We start from the raw sequence: 24,901 nt of genomic DNA, 5'->3' as shown, positions 1-24,901 counted from the left end.
TCAAAGGAATTCGTCTAAGCTAGGTGGTTAAGAGCATTTATTACAACTGTTTTGAATTTCAGTTTTATCCATAGCTATTCTCCTTAATAACAATTCCTAAGAGCAATTACTTACACGGGTGCCAAGGAGGCTCTTAACATGGTTGAAGCCTGAGGGGGAAGGGGAGAGAAGGAAATAGATCGTGTTAAACATTGACAGCAACGCATTAATCCCAAATCACTGTAACAGCACAGAACCAACAGATTTGCAGTTTTTCATCCACCAGGATTCTCCAACCATAATCGTATATGATTTAAAAATTAGCCCAAGTCCAAGTTTAGTAACACCCTACTGACGCATTTCCCAAGCCACCACCTTTGGCTTGTTGCTACTCCACTCCAAGCAGCAGTCTATAAGAAAACGGGTGGGTTCGCCCTGACCAAGCTCCCAGAGGAACTTAAAGCTGCCTAGTCAAAGACATCATAAAGAACAAAAGCAATGAAAATCAGTTTATTATCCTGGTTTTCTTCTTTATTAAGATTTTACCTTTGAGTATAAAAATAACACATGCACTTGGCAACAAGTCGCTCTAGAGGTGTTTACGGAAAAAATTCACAATCCCCCTCCCACCCTACCCCCTTTTAATCCTGCCTATAGGCCAAATCATTGCCTACTTTATGGGCACGTCCCATTTATTGTTTTTTTGTTTTGCTTTTGCTACTACAGCAACGTGGTATTAAGCATGTACTAAAATAGAGAAACCACCAAATGCTGTGAATGGCACTTGTTTGGATGGACTCAAACCAACTGTAAAAGACATTTTGAGAAAACACGGGAAATGTGAAAATGGACTGCACTGGTATTATATGATACTAAGGAATTAGTATTAATTATATACGGCACTGTGGTTACGTTTTTCGTTTTTTGAAGCCCTTATCTGTTAGAGATGTATATTGAATTATTTATAGGTAAAATGATGGAATGTTTGGAATTTGTCTAAAAGAACTCTAGGGTAAAAAAGTAAGTAGAGGCGAAGAGAGGAAGTCTCAGCCGTCTGTGGAGCCCTTCCCGACAGGGCGGGCAGTAGTACTCGGTTCCCTCTTTGTCACCACAACCGTCGAACGGAACATTATCCACGCTGATCATATGGAACTGTGATCATTTTGCAGCCATTTCTGTGCCTTTCTCCTTTAGCAGACACGGAGTTTCACAAGGGCTACAGATATAGCACCTGCATGTCCCCAGCACCTGGCACAGTACCTGGACCACAGAGGCACTCAATCAACATTTATTTGTTGAATGCATGAATGAAGACTGACTTCCAAAAGTGGGCACTCCGGAATCCTTGACTGATTTAATAACTAAATGTAATAAATCGGCCCCGTTCTCGACTGCTTCCCTTTGCAGTATTTACAGATCCCCATATTCTCACCTTGAAGACCGAAAACCCTGCTTTTAAACCCATGTATGTTCTTGTAACTTTTAACCTTTGACTTTTCCTTTTCTTTTTTGGCCACACCGTGCAGCTTGTGGGATCTTAGTTCCCTGGCGAGGGACTGAACCCAGGCCCTCGGCAGTCAGAGCTCGGCGTCCTAACCACTGGACTGCCAGGGAATTCCCTTTTCTTTCTTTTTTTTTAAAATCCTTGACTTTTTAAAAATTAATTACCTGTTATTCCTGTTATTGGCTTAAACAGCAAGGAACTCAGAACATTGTTTGAAATGTCATCTACATGACTTGTCTAACACACTAAGGGGATCAAGGAGCCAGTAATGTGGTCAACGAAGGACACAGCCATAGTAAAACACCAGCATAATATATACACCAGAGAAAAATATTTTAAAATTAGTGATATTGGCTACTTCATATTTCCACAAATAAAATTCATTTACATACACTCCCCCTTTTTTCATTTTTTTTTTCTTTTCTTTTTTTCCGGTACGCAGGCCTCTCACTGTTGTGGCCTCTCCCGTTGCGGAGCACAGGCTCCGGACACGCAAGCTCAGCGGCCATGGCTCACGGGCCCAGCCGCTCCGCGGCATGTGGGATCTTCCCGGACCGGGGCACGAACCCGTGTCCCCTGCGTCGGCAGGTGGACTCTCAACCACTGCGCCACCAGGCAAGCCCCCCCCATTTTTCATAATTAAGAAAATGTTCTCTATCTTTTAAAACACTGATTTTTTTCTTTTTCTAAACTCTATATCATTCTATTTGCCCTGTGAAGAAATTAATTGAAAAGCAGTAATAACTGACCCTTTCATGAGAAGAGCCAGTATGTTAAACAGTATTGAGACTTTACTATTCAATCAAGTAAAAAAAAATTTTCGGGCTTCCCTGGTGGCGCAGTGGTTGAGAGTCCGCCTGCCGATGCAGTGGACACGGGTTCGTGCCCCGGTCCGGGAAGATCCCACATGCCACGGAGTGGCTGGGCCCGTGAGCCATGGCCGCTGAGCCTGCGCGTCCGGAGCCTGTGCTCCGCAATGGGAGAGGCCACAACAGTGACAGGCCCGCCTACCGCAAAAAAAAAAAAAAAAAATTTTTCTTTTAAAGCTGGCAATGAGCCGAGGGGAGAATGGCCCAGCCTGCTCCTAACAAGGGAGGAAGTTGTGGTATTTCATTCAGTAAGTGCTGACTGCCCACCATCTAACAGGCCTCTGCTAGGCACCGCTGATATCGGTGAGCAAGGCAAAAGCCCTCTTCTCAGAGAGCTTGCAATCCAATGGGCAGAATCAATGATCAAATAACTCTCCGTGCCTCACCTGCAAGATGGTGGCAGTGCTATACCAGTGGGTGCAGATGCCAACAAGAGCGCATGGAAGTCAGCATGGCTTCCCCTCTTTTCTGCCTGTTCACGCTGAGCTCCCAGTGCTGACGGGGATGCTAGAGCTGAGAGGTACTGGGCGTTTAAGTTATGTAGAAGTTGACCTTAACATTGACACCCAAGTATAAACTTGCCCACGGAATGGAGAACTCACAGCGGGCGACGGCTGCCACTTCCTTCTAAGGTGGAGGCGTTAATAAGAATACTCGAGGGCTTCCCTGGTGGTGCAGTGGTTGGGAGTCCGCCTGCTAATGCAGGGGACACGGGTTCGTGCCCCGGCCCGGGAAGATCCCACATGCCGCGGAGCGGCTGGGCCCGTGAGCCATGGCCGCTGAGCCTGCGTGTACGGAGTCTGTGCTCCGCAACGGGAGAGGCCACAGCAGTGAGAGGCCCGCGTACCGCAAAAAAAAAAAAAAAAAACAAAAAAGAATACTCGAACACTGAGGGGGCTGCTCTGATCTGTTGACTAACCTTTACTTTGGATTGGATTTCTAAAGGTCACTGCCACCAGCTGCGGGTGCTGCTCTGCGTGTAGGCGGGGTGGACGCAGCTACGACAGTCTGGCTAAGGAAGAAAAGCCCCAGGAAGAGAAAGCTGGGAGAGGCCCCAGAATCATCATCAGTTGGAATAATTTCCCTCTCAAGGTAACTCTAGATTTTGAGTATGGACCACAAGCCGAGGGAGCGTCCCCTTGCTAAGGAGGCCCTGACCGCAGCCCCAGTGGGCGCTGTGTGAGCTCCGGGATTCTACGCTGGGCACTCAGAGTAAGGCCCCCAAGGCCTGGGGCACCAGGAGGAGGCTGGCGCCCCGGCCATGGCGGATGTGGGCACAGATGGGTGGCGCTTTCCACTGGGCAAGCACAGTGTGAACGTGCGGCAGCCCTTTCCGGGCACAGGTAGAGGCCAGCGGAACGAGGAACGTATGCACGTCAGTTAGTCGCTGAGCGCCTGTGCCGTGCCGGGCTCAGGGCAGGGCTCTCTGCAAAGCTTGGACGTGGGAGAACTGAACTGCTACCTAAGCCGAGAGTGAACGTGCAGAACTACGGCCCCACCCCTTCCCAGCTGCAGGCAAGGAAGCGGAGCCCGGCCCTCGGGGTCATGGTGTGGGCGAGGGCATTACTGGGGCCACACGAGCCTGGGACCACTCTTGGTGACAACAGCGGGATGAGGGGCTTTGCTAATGACGCATGACGTCAGGAAGCGTGCTTAGAGAAACCGGGAGGAGGTGTGACGTGGCGAGAGTGTCCCTGGGTCACCAGCGACTGGAGGTGGACTGGGTTGGCGGGGGCCTGTCACTGTGGGACTTCTCCGGGGAGTTTGGTGTACGGCTGACAGTTGTGAATCTCAGTACCCAGTGTGTCTCAAACTTGTGACATCAACAGTTTGCTTGGGGACGGGGACATCCCGTGGGACTGGCTTCGAGGCACACACTTCGGGAACTGCTGCTCCACAGGACGGCAGCGGGCGTGCGCAGCCCAGGGAGGGTCAGAAAGAAGGAGCCTCGACGACACCAGCAGCAGCTGCGAGCCCCAGGGCGACAGGAAGGCCCCGTCTGGAGCCAGAAACCTCCTCGGACCAGGCTGGCCCGCTGCCAGCCCTTCTTCCCTGGCCCCGCCCACGTGGGACTAACGCTGAACCCAGGTGCCGCCTGTGCGGTGCAGGACAAAGGCAGGACCCTTGTCAGGCGACCTCACGGGGAATGGTCACCAGGAGAGGTTAAGTCACCACCGAGGGAAACCTGAGGAAATGTGTGTTGGCCACGTGACAGAGAGGCAACAGGAGCCGGGGACCCAGAGGGGCATCCCCGCCACATGGACAAGGGAGGCTGCTATGGCCAACTCTGTAACAGGAAGGGGTACGGACACAACTTGAAAACGCAGGGTTGTGACCGCAGAAGGGGAGCACTGGAATGGAAAACTGTGCAAATGCGATCTGGAAGCGGTGCTATTTGTGCATGCGTGCGGCGTGGGAGTGCCCGGTGTCTGAGCCCTTGGCCTTGCCTCACCACCCCGCAGCCTGAAGGCGTCTGAGAGCCTGGGGCCGGGCAAGGTGCGCAGCAACGGCACACCTGGGGAGGTGCCAGGGGCTGGGGCTTCTTGGGGTTTCTGAGACCCAAGTCAGGCCGGGAGAGACAGATGCGCATGAGATCGTGGAGGGCTGGGGACTCCATGCTGAGCACATTGGACCAGAAGTAACGAGATGGGATTCCTGTATGTACCTAAATCCTTTCTGAAGCCTGAGGGCATAAATAAATAAGTAAGACACAACCAGAAAGGTCACTCCAGCTCCCGTGTGCATGAGCCATCAGAAATCTACGAGTTTTGAGACTGAGACCAGGCAGGAAATGTTGCTCTAAGCCAGGACAGAAAGAGGGAGAGCCTGAACGGACACAAAGCAACAGAGGCAGGGCAGGAGGGAGGAAGCCCGCCCAGATCCCCACGGCCACCTGAGCACAGGGCAGAGGAAAGGGTGACTCCCGGGGTTCCCTGGAGTGCCATTTGCTGAGACAGAAACACAGGAGGGAAATCACCTGTGTGGAGGAAAAGATGAGCCTGGGTTGGGACACAGAAAGTGTGACGTGCCTGTCAGATATTCACGGGGAGAAGGCCGGTAAGGCTGGGTTTGGAGGTCGGGGAAAAGGTCTGAGCTAATGGCACAGTTACCCTCTACCAATCACGGTCCTACCGACTGATGAGACCAAAGGTATTCAATCCTCACATCACCAGGGTCCGTTCAGGTACGTGACAGGCACGGGTGTGTGAGGTGTGGTAGCGAGAGGGGAACCAGGTGTGCAACTCCTCCTCCTCGATACACAGAGCACTGGGCCCAGAAAGGCTGCCTCGAAATGCAGTGGCAACAGGGGGAAAGGGCAGGTGTCCTGCCAAGACTTAAGCAAGCCACCTAAGGGAGAACGCCAAGGCTGAAGATGCTGGACTTCATTTGCAGAGCCACAGTCCACGCAGCGGGAAGCTTCGGGAAGTACCCTCCTTAGCAGAATAGTGCCACAGCAAGGCTTCTGAACAACTGCACGAGGCCACCTCCCAAAAGGATCACCGCCACCACCGCCCCCTGCCCCACCCCTGCAGGTTTTCACTGCTAACAAAGATGGTTGATTTTGGAAGTAGATGCCTCCTAAGATTCACATGTCCTGGGCCTTTAATATATTGAATGCTACCACACCGGGAAGTACTGTAACTTGTATTTCCAGTGCGGCCTACCTGGAGTCGTGGAAGAAAGGGAGGGTTAATTCCCCAAAGAGCCATTTTTCCAATAAGGATGGGTTTAAATGGAAACTGTCCCATCCGATGAATCACAAACCTAGAGGCGCCACAGGGTGGGACTTGGGACCCAACCGGGGGCTGTGCTCAGATTTCCACCTTGAGAGTGTCTCTGCATTCATGCTTGCCCACTGCAAACAGGGGGCTAAGAAGAGAAAGGCATACCAAAGCACTTTTAAATGCTATTTGCAGCACACAAAGATGGATGCTGCATCATTAGAAAGAGCAAAAACCCGACAATGTCTGCCAGAGGAATGGTTAAATGTACCATATTCTCAAATTAAAATTCTGAAAGATAAGGGAAATACAAGTATGCTAAAGGGACATGAAAGACTTTCAAAAATGTAGTTAAGTGAAAGGAGACAGCTGCAGAATGATATGTGTAATAAAATCTCAATTATATACAATTTTTAAAGGTCTAAAGGATGCATATGAAACATAGTCAACACTTATCTGTGGAGGAAGGCAGGATGGGGTGAGTGTGAGGGAGGGGAGGGGTTTCTGCTTTGCTCCATTTACTGCTAAATTGTTGTGTATTTTCCAGCTAACACATATTCTTGTATCCCTTGTATAACCTTAGAACACAAAAAAACCCTCCCTCTTGTGCTCTGAGGAAGAAGTTTTTCCTTTTACTACTTATCACTAGATTCCTGATAATATAAAATCAGATTCATCTCAAATCCCAGCAAATAATGGGCCCCAGGGTTTGGAGCCTGATTTGGTAAGGACCACGGCACGACAAACCTGGGGTTAGGGTGGTGACAAGCAGTCAAGCTGCAAGAGGCCATCCAGGAGAGCTCTCTTCTCAAGATTTAATCCATCATTATCAACCCCGGGAGCACGTGGATTTGATGCCCAGCTCTGATAATGCATCAGACTTCCAGACACAGTTACCTGGGCGGGAAGGAGGTAGGGTGGAAACACACTTCTTATCTCCTCAGTGGGGTCCTCGGCCTCCACACATACACAGTCTTCACACATACCCCCCAGAGGGGGTGACTTACTGGATTTGCACCGCCCTGCACCCCCCTCCTCTGGGCAGTGAGGCTGCACAGAGAGCACAGCCCCAGTGGTACGGGTGGAGGGGGTGGAGGGCAGGGGCTGGGCCACAGCTGTCCATGACGGGGGGAGAACGGTTCTTTAATTCCAGGGCTCAAAAGTAGCTTACCCACCTGCCTACCAAAAAAAAAAAAAAAAATCCACATTCTCCAGTATAAGCTTTGTCAGAATCAGTGGCAATATCTTCAGCTCCTTTTTCCTTCATGCTATTGTTGTAGTTTTCAATTGGTTCGGAACTCAGGGGGAAGAAGGGTCTTATTTACTGAGCCCTTCTGAACTCTCAACAGTGAATGAGGTTGCAGATGGCCAGATTCTTAACAGCCAGACTTAAAAACCAGTATCAAAGGCACTAAACGTTGTAGTACCAGCCATTTTCTGATGGGCCTCCGCCAGGCTCTTGTCAAGTACAGTGAATTGAAATGCTCAAGCCCGGGGAGAAGCTGATCAAGGACCAGGCTAGAAGGAAGGCTGGTCTGTGCCTACCTATTTATCTTGAAATTGATGGCATCCTGTTTGGACTTAGGGTAGACTATATTCCCTTAAACGAATAAAAAAGCAATCTTCGTCCAACTCCTAGATCCTATTGGCTCAGTCACCGGACATCCGATCTAAATTGTATCCTAATTTCCTCTCCATGCGTTATAAATCTGATATCATACATTGACATTAGGCATGCCTAGTCAACTACAATATTCTTTTACACTTCCATAATGACCCCTCACCCACTTTTTATCACATTCTAAGAAAAATACATTAGGAACAATAAAAAATTGTTTGCAGTTTTTATGGCCTGTTACTAAGTCAATGACTCAAGTGGGGAAAAAAAAAACGGTTACGGGATAAGGCAAACAGAGCACACCCTCTCTCCCGTGGTTTCGGAGGCTTACACTCCGTACCTTAGTGCCACCATAACAGGAAAGGATGGTAGGACCAGTCTCTTGACAAATGAAGGTAACTTCTAATGGGATGAAATATCAGATACGTTGTTCCCCCATTCCCTTTTATACCACTCCTTTTAAACATGACATCAGTTTTGTTCACGTGGCCCATGGGATCTTAGTTCCCTGACCGGGGACTGAACCCGTGCCCCCTGCAGTGGAAGCGTGGAGTCTTAACCACTGGACTGCCAGGGAAGTCCCAGCATCAGTTTTAAATATGCTGGATGCAGCACTCTGCCAACAGACAGGATTCTTGTATATGCAAGACAGGGTGGGATTTTATAAACAAACCTGAAGAACACTAAGTATTTACTGAATTAATACATAAATGGAAAGCGGGGGAAGAAGTGGTCTTATTAGACACAGATCATGCTATGCTAATTACTGCTAGAAAGCCATCATTTTTGGTGAACACACTCTATCCTTAATGTTACCTTACGTTGATGACTTATAGCTAACCATACACTGGACACAGAGGGTCAACTCAGCCAGGCCACAAGGATGTGGCTTGAAGCCCCTCATCCTAGAGGGCCCACGAGGGAGTTACTTTTTCGAAACTCAGATGTCTGTGTGTGCTTTACTGACATTTTAAAAATGGTCGATTCACTAAGATTCCTGTATGCTGACATCACTGCACCCACATACTAAAGCATGGACTCCGCAGCTCCTGTCCATGTGTGGCACAGCCGACACAGGGAAAGCCTGGCGGTGCACTTCCACGTGCACTCCGAGGACGCTGGCTCTTCACCACGTTACCGTGTCCTTTCTACCAAGATGCAAGAGAGGAACTCTCCTCAGGTCTTAGCACCAGAAAAACCCTGTGCAGCAGTTTTTTGACCTTCCAGTCCTCAAAAAAAAAAAATGTACTTAGACTTGTTTTTAAATTGTAAGAGTAATATACCTACTTGGAAAAAGTTCACGGTCTAAAGGGCACATAGGGGACGTTGGTGGCATTGAAATGGTCTATTGTGGGCATGTGTGATGGGCTCGTAGGCGTTCATTTTACTGCTGTGCTTCACAGGCTACACGTGTAGCACAAATGCCGTTTTAGATGCAGTGAATATCATCCTCTCTTCCTTTAGAAATAAGTCATGTAACTGTTTTTTGCACAGGCTACTAGGAAGCCCACAGCCAAATCTGGGTCTCGCTCCCAGGGGTACAGTAACTTAGGACATGCATTTTTTTATACTAGCCTAAGCCCTGGCTTACTTTTATTCTTCCTACCCTCATTTTCCTTTAAGCACAATTTCTTTTTTTCCCCCAGCATTACTGAGATATAACTGACATACAACATTGTGTGAGTTTCAGGCACACAGTGTGATAATCTAATAAATGTATATATTGTGAAATGATTACCACAATAAGGTCAGTTAACACAGCTGTTACCTCACATAATTACCTTTTGCTGTTGTAAGAACATGTAAGATCGACTCTCTTAGAAACCTTCAAGTACACAATACAGTATTGTTAACTGTAGTCATCAGGCTGCACATTACATCCCCAGACCTATTCATTTTAAAGCCAGATGTCTGTACCCTTTGACCAACATCCCCTCGTCTCCCCCACTCCCTGGCGACCACCAATCTACTTTCAGTTTCTATGAATTCTAACCAAAATTTCTTTCTTTATTTTTATTTTCTATTTTTTCATTTCTCATATTTGTGTTTTCTCATAATAAGCTGCTTCAAATCTACTTGAGAATCAGGTAGATTATTTTAATGCTGAAAAAGGCCTTGTTTATGAAGACTCTAGTATTAATGTGCAAACACTTAATTAAAAGCTGGGGCTCTGACCCTCGGGGTTGCCTCAGGATCACCCGGTGCTTCCTTCCTAATTGCCCGGCTCCACACACACAGCCTCCGGACCAGGAGGCAGGTTGGTGTGCGCTCCCGGGACATGGGTTCACGGAGACACAGCTATACTCGTGCCCCTGGTTAAGAACGTGACTCAGCTCCACATGCCTCCAGATGAGCTCTCCTAGGAAGGACACATCACCTACGTAATGTCTTGGCCTGTAACGCAATGTCTTCGCCTGAATCTGACCACAAGGAAACATCAACCACAAAAGGAGAAATGTTCTATTTTTAAAGAAGGGGAAGGACTGTCTTCTTTTAAAATGTCGATGTCATGAAAGTCAAAGAAAGAAAGACAGGGGTGGGGGGGGAGTGTTGAAGCTGAAAGGAGGCTAAAGAGACACGACAAATCAACGTAACACCTGAGCCCACACTCCGGGCACGGGGAAGGGCTGCTGTAGAGGTCGTTAATGGCTCCACTGGCCAAACTGGGACGTGCACTGTAGGTTAGTCAGGTAAAAATACTGCCTCGATATTAACTTTACTGAAGTTGACGATCACATGGTTATATAAGAGAACGCTGCTGTTAAGAAATGCACCCTGCACTCCAGTTTTAGGAGCAAAGGGCCATAAACATATGTAATTTATCCTCAGATGGTTCAGAAAACATATTGTGTGTGTATGGGTGTGTGTGGAGAGAAAGTAAACAAACAAATGAGCAAAACGCTAGCAGGTGGTGAATATGGGTAAAGGGTATACAAGTGTCCTTCGGGCAGTTTTTGCAGCTTTTCTGTACGTTTGCAATGATTCTAAGTATAAAGTTTAAAAGATAAAAGGAAAGCCCGTCTGACACCGCACAACCCCAACACGGCAGTGATTTTTCAAACAGGACGAGGTTTCCTTCGTTTCCTACTGCCTTACTGCCATTAGCGGCCCTGGGACCCAACAAGCAGCTCCGCCTGGAAGACACAAACGCGCCTTCCCCGCCCCCGCCCCCAGGGGGCCGCCTCCCAGCGGCCCAAACCCACTCTTCCTTCTGGGAACGCACAGACCTCCGAAGCCCGCTGAGATGCAGACTCCGAATGTGTTATTTTCTCCTGTTCTCCCATTTTTTAAAGTTACGGGATTTTGACACCTGGGGGCAGACCCGGGCGCAGAGCCTCACCGTGCCGGGCCTCGTGAAGTCCACGCTGCGCGCCAGGCTCTGCCGCATCTGGTTGCTGAAGAGGCGGACGCAGACGCTCTGCAGGTACTCGGGGGTGATCTGCCGGAGGACAGAGGATGGACGGCGGGTGAAAGGGGTGAGACATCCCCGGAGCCGTGAGAGGCGCCCTAGCCAGTGTCGGAGCTGACTCTCAACAGCCTCTCCGAGGGCACAAAGGTGAGCTTTTGCTTTAACATCGCAGCCCCAGGGAGTTGAAGCACTGAGCCTGACGCAAAAACTAACACACTACTGGTGTGGTCACGGGATAGCATACTTTAAGTTACAGGACTCCACTTAACGTACTCCTGCTGTCATGTAGAATAAACTGACTTTTCTTTTTTCTTTTGGCTGCACAGGGCGGCTTGGGGGATCTCAGTTCCCTGACCAGGGATTGAACCCGTGCCCTCAGCAGTGAAACGGCAGAGTCCTAACCACTGGACCGCCAGGGATTTCCCATAAAATAAACCGATTTTCAACCATTTTTTGTTAATTCAAGCAACAAAGTCACTGGGTGGCCATAATGTGGTGGAAAGAAAGCCGGACTGAAACTCTGAAGATCTGGGCTCAAGCAGTGGACTCGAGAAAACCAACAGTTCTGCCTCCTGCTTTCCTGACCTGTCGGCTCTGCGTCACGGGGAGGGGGGTAAATGAGATCTAGGGAGCCTAGCACAGGACAGATGGCTCAGTAAACGCTTACTGAATGAGTGACGGAGACACTGTATACACCCTCCAGCGCTAGACAACAGGAGGCTGGGCTACTGCTGCATCAATGCCACTGCGTCGTGGCCTCTTCCTTCAGCATCTCTCATCCCTCTCTCATTAGCTACCGTGATTCAGGATGGACATCCAGCATCTAAGGTGGTCATCTCTGAAACGTTTTCTTTTCATCTTATGCCTTTTCTTTCTATAGGGGTAACATGTGCTCATTTAAAAGGTAACACAACCTCTCCCCAGCCCCACCCCACAAGCCAATCCCTGGAGGTAACTACTCTTAACAATTTTACCCCCTTCCGGACTTTTTCCTGTGCCTGATTGTGAGAGGGAAGCTCCTTTTCCCCAGCCTCATGGTTCCATGTGCTGAACTTCCATATGGTAATGTAACTGGCTCTCTTCCTACCCCTCACTCATTCGTCCCCACAAGAGGAAGACAACTCAACTGGTTGGTGAGTTGGAAAGAGCCAGAATGCTGGGCTAGACCCTTTTGTCTCCCTATGGTCCTCCTGTCTGTCCCCCTGAAACATCTGGTCTGCTTCAGCACCAGAAGGACTGCCCCTCTATGCCAGATGTCTCTGGTCATCCCTCGACACTCAGCTATAAGTGACTCAGACAAAGAAGGGCCCCATGTCAAGGCTGCACCTCCTACATTATCCTGAGTCCATTTCCTCTGAATTCCCACAGTATCAAAATTTAATCATTCCTTTTTCATCCCGTATATTTAACCTTTCCTTGTAAACCTGTTCCTTCCCTACAACCTAGAAACATGTCCAAATATATTTAATATTTTAAAAATACCTTCCCCTTTCTCCTCCCTAGGCCCTCATCTATCAACCACCCTCTCAGTGTTCTTCCTTCACAGCCAAGGTCCTTGAAAGAACTGCCAACAACTGCCGCCTCCCCTTCCCTGTACCTTTCAACACACCACAGTCGAGCCCCATCTGAATCACCCCAAGGAAACTCATGGCAAAGGCCACCACCAGTGACCTTCTAAGTGTCAGAAACATTGGACACTTTTCAGTCTGGACTTCTAGAGTTTTCTGTGATTTTTGAGACTTTGGATCAACCTCTTGCTCCTGAAACTGTTTCCTCTTTTGGCTGATACCGGAACTGATACCAGACCCATCCCTTTAACAAGGAAATCTGATTCTGTCACTCTCTTGCTTAAAACAAGTGAGTGAGAAAAGGACATGAATAAACAGTTGACCAAAAGACAAATATATAAATGGCCAAAAAACATATGAAAATATATTCAGCCTCATACATAATTAAAGAAATGTAAATTGAAACATTCAGAATACCAAGTTTTACTTACCAACCTGGCAAAAATTTCAACGTATAATCATGTCCAGTGTTGGCAAGTGTGTGGAGAAATAGATGCTCTGATACGCTACTGGGGGTGGGGGGTGGGTACATATTGTTGAAATCTTTGTAGAAATAATTTGGCAAAACATCTCTCAAAATTTTAATGCCCATGACCTTTGACCTAGCAATTCCATTCTTAGGCTCTTATCTTACCTATATTCAAAGGTATACAGTATATACAAGGATGTTCATTATAACAGTTTTTGTTATAGCAAACAAAAAAATCTAAATGTTCCTCATCAGAGATCTGATGAATTACGGTTCACCCTTGCAGTGGAATAATAATGTACAAGCATCAAAAAGAATGAAGTAGGTGTGTGGTCATGTGGAAAGATCTCCAAGATATATTGAAAGTGAAATAGCAAGTTTGAGAAGAGTAATGGGTCACAAGATCCCAAGTATGTGCATACCGTATGCACACGCACACACGTGCACACACATGCACACGCATAGAAGTGTTCTGAAATAATACACAAGAAAGTGTTAATCTTGAATGTCAGTAAGAAAATGAGACTTAGGAATTGTGTGTGGAAGGGGCCTTTTGCTCCTAACTATATACTCCTCTGAATTGTTTCAATCTTTTACCAAGAGCACGTATTTCTTTTACATGAAGAACAAGCTAGTTAAGATTCCAGTGTTCCCCCCAACCCCATCTCTCCCTGTTTTGATAGTGGAGGCCCTTCCAACCCCTGCCTGGTGGTCTGCAGGCCTCTGCTTGCACACTCCAGTTGTAAGAGCTCACGTGCCCATCTGTGGCCCGCATGCCACACCTGGCGTCACGTCGACCCTGGCTGTAGGAAGCACACCAGGAATGATGGCAGTTATGTTTTAAGAGGAGAGAAGGCAAAAGGAAAACACACACTTTCTTTTTATTTATTTCTGTACTGTTTGAATTTTCTTTCTTTCTTTCTTTTTTCTATTTTTTGGCCTCGCTGTGCGGCATGTGGGATCTTAGTTCCCCGACCAGGGATCGAACCCGTGCCCCCTGCAGTGGAAGAGCGGTGTCTTAATCACCGGACCGCCAAGGAAGTCCCTGAATTTTCTATGTACATGCCTTCTTTTTTGTCAACAGGTGTGTCATGACACATCTTTATCTCAAAAAAGACACATGAACAATGGGGGACCTTCCTTACCATCTTGCCACTGACTGTGGCCTCCAGAGAATCCACCAGCTCTGCTGTGACTCCGATAAGATTGTGGTAGTCCGCCTGGATCTTATTGTACCGTTTCAAGTACGTCATTGACCTACGCTCAGCTTCTACCAGCTGCTGGTGGAGCTGCTGCAACGTTTCTAGGAAGACAATATATATTTATATTAAAACAAAACAAAAAAAAGCAACAATTTAAAAGACTCCTACAAAATAAAAAATAATTATATTCTTCTCAAGGGAATACCATGCCTACTGTCAGAATATTTTACTATAACAATGAGCTTGCCACTCGTATTTGTGTTTTACACTTCTGTCTCGTGCCACTTTTAATTACAAAGTGCTTTGTAACCACTGATTTTTTTCATTTCTTATCCCTGGTAGTTCAACTGAGTCATCACTGGCTTTCCTAACAAAATCTATTTCCTTGTCTGAACCCCATGCAACTTCTTTTAGTTCCTCTCTCTATGTACAAGAAACAAACTCAATGTTTCTTTCTAGAATCAGCTCACAAAATGGTTGAACCAAAACTGAGTTTTTTTCTGTTTGTGCCCCGTGAGGTTGTCTGGGGGATAACTCATAACCACAAGAAAGTCCTTCATTTTAAGTAAAGGTTAGGGCTGCTTGACAGGTGCTGAGAAAACTCAAATCCAGAATTAGGTAAGATTCCAGGTGTTCATTCTGCCAGTTCGATGAAGCATAAGTCTTAGAGCGGCAGCCTTGGAAGGTTCTAGGGTTGTCTTCTTGGAATCCCCCCCACCCTGTCCCCGTACTCCATGGCAGCACTTGATGGCCAAGCCACCCTGGGCACAGCTCGACTATGCAAATCTTCTTTGGAGTCAGTACTCATTGGCCCTATCCTACTTTTTTCCCTTTCCTGGAAGGCTATGTTTTGGATGGAAGGACGTGTTGCTGCCCCCACACCCACGTTAACTCACTATTGTCCCGATCCAGGCACTGTATAATACTTAAAGTCTTCATTTTAGAACACATTTCATGTATACAGAGAGAGCCTTTAAAATTATAAAGACCAAATATAGCCATTATTTTACAATAACTTTAATGGAGTACAATCTATAAAAATATTGAATCACTTATGTTGTATACCTGAAACTAATATAATATTGTAAATCAACTATAATTCAGTTAAAGACCTGGGTTCAAATCTCTACCCTACCAATTTCTTGCTGGGTAACCTGGGGCAAGACACTTAATGTCTCTGCTTCTCATTTCTTAACCTATAAAATGGGGAAAATGATAATGATCTTGAAGGGTTATTGTGAGGATTAAAGAACACATATACTCAAAGTGCCAAGCACACTGCTGGCCCATAGCAGCTGCCCATACATGGCAGCTATTATTATTACTGCCTTTCATGGAAAGGGGTCAAAGATTTTCTAAATATATTTCTATGCAAGTAGATAACTTGACAAAGTGGCAGAAAGTTTATGTCCTAAAGCAGTGGTATGCAAACTTTGAAATATATCAGAATCATCCAAAAATAAAGATGATCAAGCTTTACCTTCAGAGACTCTGATTTTGTGGATATTGGGTAGGGGCTGAGTATCTATGCTGTCAACAAACTCCCGGCTCTGACACAGACCACAAGTTTGAGAAACACTATCCTAAATTATGTTTTCCTCCTAATTTGTGTCCTAAACAGCTATGAGGATCACCCACATTCAAACTGTATTTCAAAAACTTTTATGTGTCACAATAGTTGATGTGCAGAAGTAAAATATTTTAACTACTAAAATCCAAAATATCACATAATGAATTATTATTATTATTATTTAATACCCATCAAATCTCAGTATTGAAAGATAACTTTAAAAAGTCATCTGACACAAATCTACATCCAGTACTTGAACCTCTGGAGAACATTCCTAGAAATCATTTATCAACTTTCTCCTAATATAATACTGGGAAGGAATCACTACCTTCCTCCTACACTAAGTATCATTTAAGCTTTTTCATACATCCCAGACTCAAAATTACATAAACAAGAACTTCCAAGGATGAAAATTTTAGATTATTCATAGTCCCATTTTATGGGAATAAATATTAAAGAGTATCTGTGACATTTTTCTCAACGTGTACCAAGTGGCAGATGAATGAAATACCAAATCCCATTAGCTGGGTCAAATTATCTGTGTTAATGTCATCAAAGTAGTCCCTCTCGAAAGGGGACTGTAGCAAAAAACTCTTCCCCTCATAAACTCATTGTATGAGGGACTATTTGTGGAACTTTTGCCTTGGGAACCCAGAATTGGAATTAATGACAGTTTCAAAGTATGGTAACCTGAGGCAAACGAGCCTTAACTGCCAGCAGCCTATGGGAAAGAGAGAAGTAGGCAACTGGGCTGAAATATTCATAACCCTTTCAAATACACCATTTAGCAAAAAGAGCCTGCTATCCAGAGATATCACCTTGCAGACACCTTAACTGGCTACAAACAGGACCTGACCATTACTGTAAGCTATTTGGGTTACAGCTCAAAATATCAACTTTATTTTTGAGCGTTAAAGAGAACTTTGACTCTTTTTTTCCCTGTCAAATTGTGACAGGGAAGAGCTAAATCAGACTCCATGTTCCGATCGGTTTCTTAGACTTTAACCTTTGCTTTTCATTGCTTTTGTTATTATAAACATACATAATGGCCTGCCTCAGGGAACCCTGCCCGCCTGTGGATGGCTGCAAGAAAGAAGAAACTAACACATCCCCTCACCGAGTCTGATCATTCCAGAAGATGCTTTGCAAGACTGATGGCCCTTTTACTTTACTTCCTCACCACCTCTCCCTCTCTGATTCTATAAATGAAACTGGCATCCAGACCCAGATAAGATGGTTTTTCAGAGACACCGGTCTGCCTTGCCTCAAGACCTTGTCTCCGATTCATTGGCCTGTCATGTGGCGAGCAAAGCGAGCTTGGACTCAGTAACAAAAAAAGTTTTATGAGACAAGGACAACTAAGCTAAGATGCCTTGCCATGCAAGATCTCAACTTTTAATGGAGATGTCTTGGTCCATATTATTTGAATGAAACTGTCGTAATCATGCCAGCAAAATTTATTGAGACTCTTTATATTTCAAAGCCACTGACATAATTTGTGCAAAAGTCCAAAGAATTGCATCCCAAGCTTTAAACAAAAGATATATACAACCAAAAGAATGCCAGTTAAGGTCACAAAGAGTGACCTTATATTTCCTATAATTTCCTGTATTATATAATTTTCTATATTTCCTATAATTCGAGCATGAAATGAATTAATAACAAAAGTGATCCTACAATAAAGCAGTCAAGCTTTCCCTTGTTGACATTTCTACTTCATTTAGATGCATTTTTTTTTTTAAGAGTAGATGAGGGGCTTCCCTGGTGGAGCAGTGGTTAAGAATCCACCTGCCAATGCAGGGGACACGGGTTCGAGCCCTGGTCCGGAAGATCCCACATGCCGCGGAGCAGCTAAGCCCATACACCACAACTACTGAGCCTGCACTCTAGAGCCTGCGAGCTACAACTGCTGAAGCCCATGCGCCAGAGCCCATGCTCCACAACAAGAGAAGCCACCGCAGTGAGAAGCCTGCGCACCGCAATGAAGAGTAGTCCCCGCTCGCCGCAACTAGAGAAAGCCTGAGTGCAGCAACAAAGACCCAACGCAGCCAAAAATTAATTAATTAATTAAAATAAAAAGATGAGATTTGGTTTTAGAGACATCTTGGCTGCTCAAGATGATACGTTTTAAAATATGGGTTTTTTTTCTAACCTAATGTAAAAAACTAAAACCAATCACTCTATTTTTATAATATCAAACAATTTTTTCTTTGTATTTAGATATAAATCGGCTCTTTGATATTCTGCTAATCCACAAATACCGGAAGAAGAAAGTTAAGGCTTATAACTGGGAATATAGATCATCTATTTCAAAAATAATAGCTCTGAACTCTAGGAAAATGATCAGTTGCCCATTGTCTGAAGGGGCCAAGTGCATAATGCCAGAAATGCTAAAAGATACTATTTCTGTATCCTTTTTAGATGGCTAGGTGAAAATAATAATCCAATATGCTATATTGCCAACCTAAGTTTTTATTCTTAATGCCATTTTTAATATAATTCCTTCTGAGAGACTTTTCCACTCCAAGCACTTTTCTCACCTTCTTCAAAAGCTTCTGGAAATCTCACTCTGCCCATGAAACCTTCCTATCAAGACACATAATGATATTATCCAACCATTCCATTTAAAAAACAACACCTGGGCTTCCCTGGTGGCGCAGTGGTTAAGAATCCTCCTGCTAGTGCAGGGGACATGGGTTCGAGCCCTGGTCCTGGAAGATCCCACATGCCAGGGAGCAACTAAGCCCATGCGCTACAACTGCTGAGCCTGCGCTCTAGAGCCCGTGAGCCACAACTATTGAAGCCCGCGCGCCTACAGCCTGTGCTCCGCAACAGGAGAAGCCACCGCAATGAGAAGCTGCGCACCGCAACGAAGAGGAGCCCCCGCTCGCCACAACTAGAGAAAGCCCGCGCACGGCAACAAAGACCCAACGCAGCCAAAAATAGATAAATAAATTTTTAAAAAAAGAAATAAAAGTAAAAAACAACACCTGGGACTAGAATTGAATTGGGGGCTTGTCTGTGCCTTGTGGTCACTGCAGCCTTAGCAATGACCACAAGGCACAGAAGACACAGTGGTGACAACTAGTTATGGTGACACTGGGCCTGGGCTGGAGTCCCTGGTACAAGTGCCCTGCGGTGCTAATCTCTCACCTCCATGGCAATACTGCATTTGGGGGTTATTCTGCCACAGACACACATTGTGCCTGCCAGACTCAATTCCATAGACATCCTGCTTAGCTCTCCTCAGAAAACTCAATTAAAATCAAACTTAAAGAAGGCTCGAAAAACCTGTTCTCCTTGCTGAAATACCAAATGAAAGGTCTGTAGAAAAATACAGTCTCTTCTACTTGCACTCCCCCACCCATGTTTATTTCGTCTGCAAAATTGGGCCACTTATCAGAGACATAACTGGTTGCCGGCAAGAAGCTATCCCCCCAAACTGCAGGGAATGCTGGGTGACAGGAGGTGGCAGAAACTCGGGAATCCAGGAGAAGTTTCTCACCACCTTCCTGTCCCCAATGCCTAGGAGTCCAAAGACCGACTCTGAACGACTCAGCCAAGAACTGGGTTTCCCTGGTGGTGCAGTGGTTAAGAATCCACCTGCCAATGCAGGGGACAAGGGTTTGAGCCCTGGTCCGGGAAGATCCCACATGCCACGGAGCAACGAAGCCCGCATGCCACAACTACTGAAGCCCTCGAGACTAGATCCCGTGCTCCGCAACAAGAGAATCCACCGCAATGAGAAGCCCGCGCACCGCAGTGAAGAGTAGCCCCCGCTCGCCACAACTAGAGAAAGCCCACGCGCAGTAACGAAGTCCCAATGCAGCCAAAAATAAATTAATTAAATTAATTAATTAATTTAAAAAAGAAAATAAAAAGAATTAGGCAGTTCTCTGGGACCCAAAGGACGCAGGTTGGGTGGTGGTTTTAAAATATGACTGCAGGGTCTTTGACTGTTCCTTCCCATCAAGAGGTGGAATGTAAGTCTCCTTCCTTTGAATGTGGGCTGGTTTTAGGAATTTGCTTCTAATGAATAGAACACACCACCAGAAACAACACTGAGTTACTTCAGAGACTGGGTTAGAAAAGGTGACACAGCTTCCATCCAGCCCCCTCTGGGGACATTCACCCTTGGTGGGAACCCGGCCACCAGGCCCTGAGGGCCCAGGCCACATGAAGAGTCCGCGTGGGCGTTCTAGTCCAGGGCCTCTGCTGAGAGTTCAGCCGACAGCCAGCATCAGCCACCAGACCTGTGCATGTGGAAGCCTTGGAGACGGCTCTACCCGGCTCCGTCTACACCCGGGAGACACCCCGAGGGAAAACTGACTGAGCCCACAACTCCCAGACCACACAAGATGATAGCAATAAGAATAATAAATGGACATGGTTGTTTTATGCCACTGAGTCTGAGGCGGCTTGCTGGGCAGCAAGAGGAAGAGAAGTAGTGAGGCAAAGAAGCATTTCTGGGGGTTGCAGGTTGAGCCCCAAGCACCTGTCCCAACTGAGGGGCTCCAGCTGTGCTGAACGGGAGACAACCAGCCTGGACCCGCCCTGGCCAAGGCCTGGAGCTGCACTAACCCAGTAGGGAGCAGGCCTGGGCAGCCGCAGAGAGAGACCCCGGGTACACGTCCTCTGTGTAACCATGCTGGGGGCAACGCCACCTCCGGGAGCTCGAGGCTGCAGCCTGTGACCCTCGGAGTGGTCCCCACTGCTCCTCTGTGTTCAGGCCCGGACCGAGGGCATGAATCCTGCGACCTGCCGCTCCTCCACGCAGGTCCCTCTGAGTTCCAGGAGGGGAGGCCCAGGTGCAGAACCAGCGGCACAATTAGAACCGCTGGGCTGGAGGCCCGCGAGGCCACCGAGGGTGAGAAGCAACACCCAAGCGCTTCCCACCTGAAGCCACTGAAGCACGCGTGGGAATCAAACCTGCAGGCCTGCTCATCACTCAGTTCCCTGGAACACCAAGAGCTAAATAATTTACTAATGCTTCTTTTCTTTAGAAAATTTTAACTCTCTAAAAGGAAAGAGAAAAACAATGGCAGGAAGTTTTGCAATCCTCTCTAACCTGACTGCTGTGAAAAGGGCAAATGTGTTATTTCACGTAGTAAAACTCCACCTGCTGGGAATTGAGGATTATGCCCTCAATACTTATCAAAGGCATGAAGCACATCATATAACCCTTTCCAACAGAATAATTTAAGCAGTTTTCATAATATTGTATCAAAGACAAAACTCCGGCAAAGAACCCCAACTGTGGCCACCAATTTCATGTTAACTAAAATTTTTCTCACCTTTCTGGAAAATGAACAGGTCTGGTAAAAATTACTAATCTTGGAAAACCATCATGTTATGCTAAAGGTGTAAGACTGGAATTCCTACTTTGAATGCAAAAAATGGAAATGATTTGTAAGAACGAGAACTCCATATTGCTGCAGAGATTAAGACCCTGTTAAAGTAGTTTAAGGTAAAAGTGAAAGGTACTGAAGTAACTCTTTCCCAAGCCATGCTGTACTGCGTCTTCTAACTGTGTTGCTGCACTTATGTCCCTCTGGCACTTGCTTGGATTCTCATCGTTTCTCCGTGTCTTAGTTATCTGACATACAAGACAAAGCTAACAATACCAGCCACCCTGAAAAGTGGGTCTCAAGGAACGCAGATAAAAAGGACTACAAAGCACTTCATAAATATTTAGATTTTTAAAGCCTTCGTTTGCCAAGTCCGCGAAATTCTCTCCACTTCATTACTTAAAACTCGAGTTGGCAAAGTTGTGATTTAAAATTTTCCATCTAGATGATTTACCTTTGTTGCTTTGTCCATTCTCCTTCTGGAATGAAAGAAGTTTAGGAAAACAGGCATTCAGGAGGCAGAACTCAGGGTATCTCACATTGTGTTGGCCAATCTGAGAAAGAGCCCCAGTGTGGTAAAAAAGAAATCTCAGGACAGGGAAGGGCGCTTCTTAACATTACTATAAATAACTAAGACAGTTACCAACTTCTCGATTCTTGGGTGACTCATGACTCACAGATAAATCCTCCTCTATGCACCTCAAGAACCACTCTGTGAGTCCAACAGCCCCTAACTGGCCTCCTTCCCCCTTTAAAAACCTTCCCCACAGTTACCAAAATATTTGACTAAAAGTGCAAATCTGAATTCATACCCTTTAACGCTGTAACTTCAGTGCTAAAGCATTAGCCTAAGGAAATTGAGAATGGGATGAAGAGCATGGCGCGGTAACTACAACCACAGACTCTGGCACCAGACTGCCTCCTGGGTTTAAATCTCAGCTTCCACACATCTGGCTGCATGTCTGATGGCAAGGTATTTACCTGTTTTATTTGGGTTTTCTTAATTTAAATATTTATTTATTTATTTATTTATTTATTTATTTATTTATGGCTGTGTTGGGTCTTCGTCGCTGCACGCGGGCTTTCTGTAGTTGCAGCGAGCGGGGGCTGCTCTTGGTTGCGGTGCACGGGCTTCTCATTGCGGTGGCTTCTCTTGTTGCGGAGCTTGGGCTCTAGGTGTGCGGGCTTCAGTAGCTGTGGCATGTGGGTTTCAATAGTTGTGGCTCGTGGGCTCTAGAGCGCAGGCTCAGTAGTTGTGGTGCACGGGATTAGTTGCTCTGCGGCATGTGGGATCTTCCCAGACCAGGGCTCGAACCCGTGTCCCCTGCATTGGCAGACGGATTCTTTTTTTTATTTTTTTTATTTTTTTAATTTTTGCTTTATAACAAATTTAATCAGTTATACATATACATATGTTCCCATATCCCCTCCCTTTTGCATCTCCCTCCCACCCTCCCTATCCCACCCCTGCAGGCGGTCACAAAGCACCGAGCTGATCTCCCTGTGCTATGCGGCTGCTTCCCACTAGCTATCTACCTTACGTTTGGTAGTGTATATATGTCCATGCCGCTCTTTCACTTTGTCACAGCTTACCCTTCTCCCTCCCCATATCCTCAAGTCCATTCTCTAGTAGGTCTGTGTCTTTATTCCTGTCTTACCCCTATGTTCTTCATGACTTTTTTTTTCTTAAATTCCATATATATGTGTCAGCATACAGTATTTGTTTTTCTCTTTCTGACTTACTTCACTCTTATGACAGACTCTAGGTCTGTCCACCTCATTACAAATAGCTCAATTTCATTTCTTTTTATGGCTGAGTAATATTCCATTGTATATATGTGCCACATCTTCTTTATCCATTCATCCGATGATGGACACCTAGGTTGTTTCCATCTCCGGGCTATTGTAAATAGGGCTGCTATGAACATTTTGGTACATGTCTCTTTTTGAATTATGGTTTTCTCAGGGTATATGCCCAGTAGTGGGATTGCTGGGTCATATGGTAGTTCTATTTGTAGTTTTTTAAGGAACCTCCATACCGTTCTCCATAGTGGCTGTACCAATTCACATTCCCACCAGCAGTGCAAGAGTGTTCCCTTTTCTCCACACCCTCTCCAGCATTTATTGTTTCTAGATTTTTTGATGATGGCCATTCTGACTGGTGTGAGATGATATCTCATTGTAGTTTTGATTTGCATTTCTCTAATGAGTAAAGATGTTGAGCATCCTTTCATGTGTTTGTTGGCAGTCTGTATATCTTCTGTGGAGAAATGTCTATTTAGGTCTTCTGCCCATTTTTGGATTGGGTTGTTTGTTTTTTTGTTATTGAGCTGCATGAGCTGCTTATAAATTTTGGAGATTAATCCTTTGTCAGTTGCTTCATTTGCAAATATTTTCTCCCATTCTGAGGGTTGTCTTTTGGTCTTGCTCATGGTTTCCTTTGCTGTGCAAAAGCTTTTAAGTTTCATTAGGTCCCATTTGTTTATCTTTGTTTTTATTTCCATTTCTCTAGGAGGTGGGTCAAAAAGGATCTTGCTGTGATTTATGTCATAGAGTGTTCTGGCAGACGGACTCTTAACCACTGTGCCACCAGGGAAGTCCCTGGGTTTTCTTAATTTTTCTGGTAACAGCTTTATTGAGATGTAATTCACGTATTATATAATTCAACCATTCAAAGTGTACATTTCAGTGGTTTTCAGTACATTCACTGAGTTGTGCAACCATCACTACAATCGGCTGTGGAACATTTTCATCCCCCAAAAAGGAAACCCTGTACCCGTCAGCAGTCACCACCCTCCCCAGCCCTAGGCAACCACTGTCTACTCTGTCTGTAGATTTGCCCCCTCTGGCCCCTTCATACAAATGGAATCATACAATATGCAGCCTTTTGGGTCTGGCTTCTTTCATTTGGCATCATGCTTTCAAGATTCATCCATGTTGTAGCACCGATCAGTAATTCACTCGCTTTTATTGCCACATAATATTCCGTTATATGGACAGACCACATTTGGTTTATCCATTCATCAGTCGATGGACATCTGGGTTGTTGGCACTTCTTAGCTATTTCAAATAATGCTGCTGTGAACATTCATGTACAAGTTGCTGTGTAGACATATGTTCTCATTTCTCTTGAGTACACAGCTAGGAGTGGAACTGCTGGGACGTAGGTAATCTCTATGTTTAAACTTTGAGGAGACAACCTATTTTTGAAGAATATTTAATGATATGAGGAAATTCTCTCTTCATTTGATAAAAAATATTTTAAAATACACATACATATAGCTGTCTATCCTCATTTATTGTAAACATTACATACTTTGGGGTGTATGTATGTACGCAAATGCATTTCTGGGCTTTCCAAATTTTCTATAAGGAATATGATCAATTTTATAATCCGGAATAAAAAGAGTGTTTTGTTTGTTTGTTTGTTTAGAAATGTAAACATAACCATGTTATTCTTCTTCTTAAAATGGTTCAAAGGCTCCTCATTACTCACGGGACCTCATATGAACCTTCGTGCCCTGGGCCTGCCTAATCTCTGACTCTCTCTCTCAACCCTTCTGCTCCAGCAATACTGAATGCTTCATAGTTTCCCAAACATACAGGCTCAGGGCTTTTGCACGAGCTGTTCCCTCTACCTGGA

General features: G+C 45.8%; 1 protein-coding gene across 2 annotated transcripts in view; it reads right to left on the bottom strand.

Annotated features, from left to right (window-relative positions):
• The window catches only part of ARMC9 (armadillo repeat containing 9), a 142,763-nt gene that overhangs the window by 96,955 nt on the left and 20,907 nt on the right, over positions 1-24,901 (bottom strand). For both annotated transcript variants that reach the window (XM_081241624.1, XM_081241623.1), the window contains exons 7-10: positions 21,713-21,737; positions 14,284-14,441; positions 11,033-11,131; positions 115-149 (exon numbers count right to left, since the gene is read on the bottom strand). In XM_081241624.1, coding sequence (XP_081097750.1) covers positions 115-149; positions 11,033-11,131; positions 14,284-14,441; positions 21,713-21,737 — 317 coding nt within the window. The remainder of the gene's footprint in view (positions 1-114; positions 150-11,032; positions 11,132-14,283; positions 14,442-21,712; positions 21,738-24,901) is intronic.

Source organism: Mesoplodon bidens, assembly GCF_964165515.1.
Source record: "Mesoplodon bidens genome assembly, chromosome: 8".
In the NCBI taxonomy this organism is placed as follows: Eukaryota; Metazoa; Chordata; class Mammalia; order Artiodactyla; family Ziphiidae; genus Mesoplodon; species Mesoplodon bidens.
Note: the sequence above shows the minus strand (reverse complement) of the source record. Positions and strands in the feature narration are given on the sequence as shown.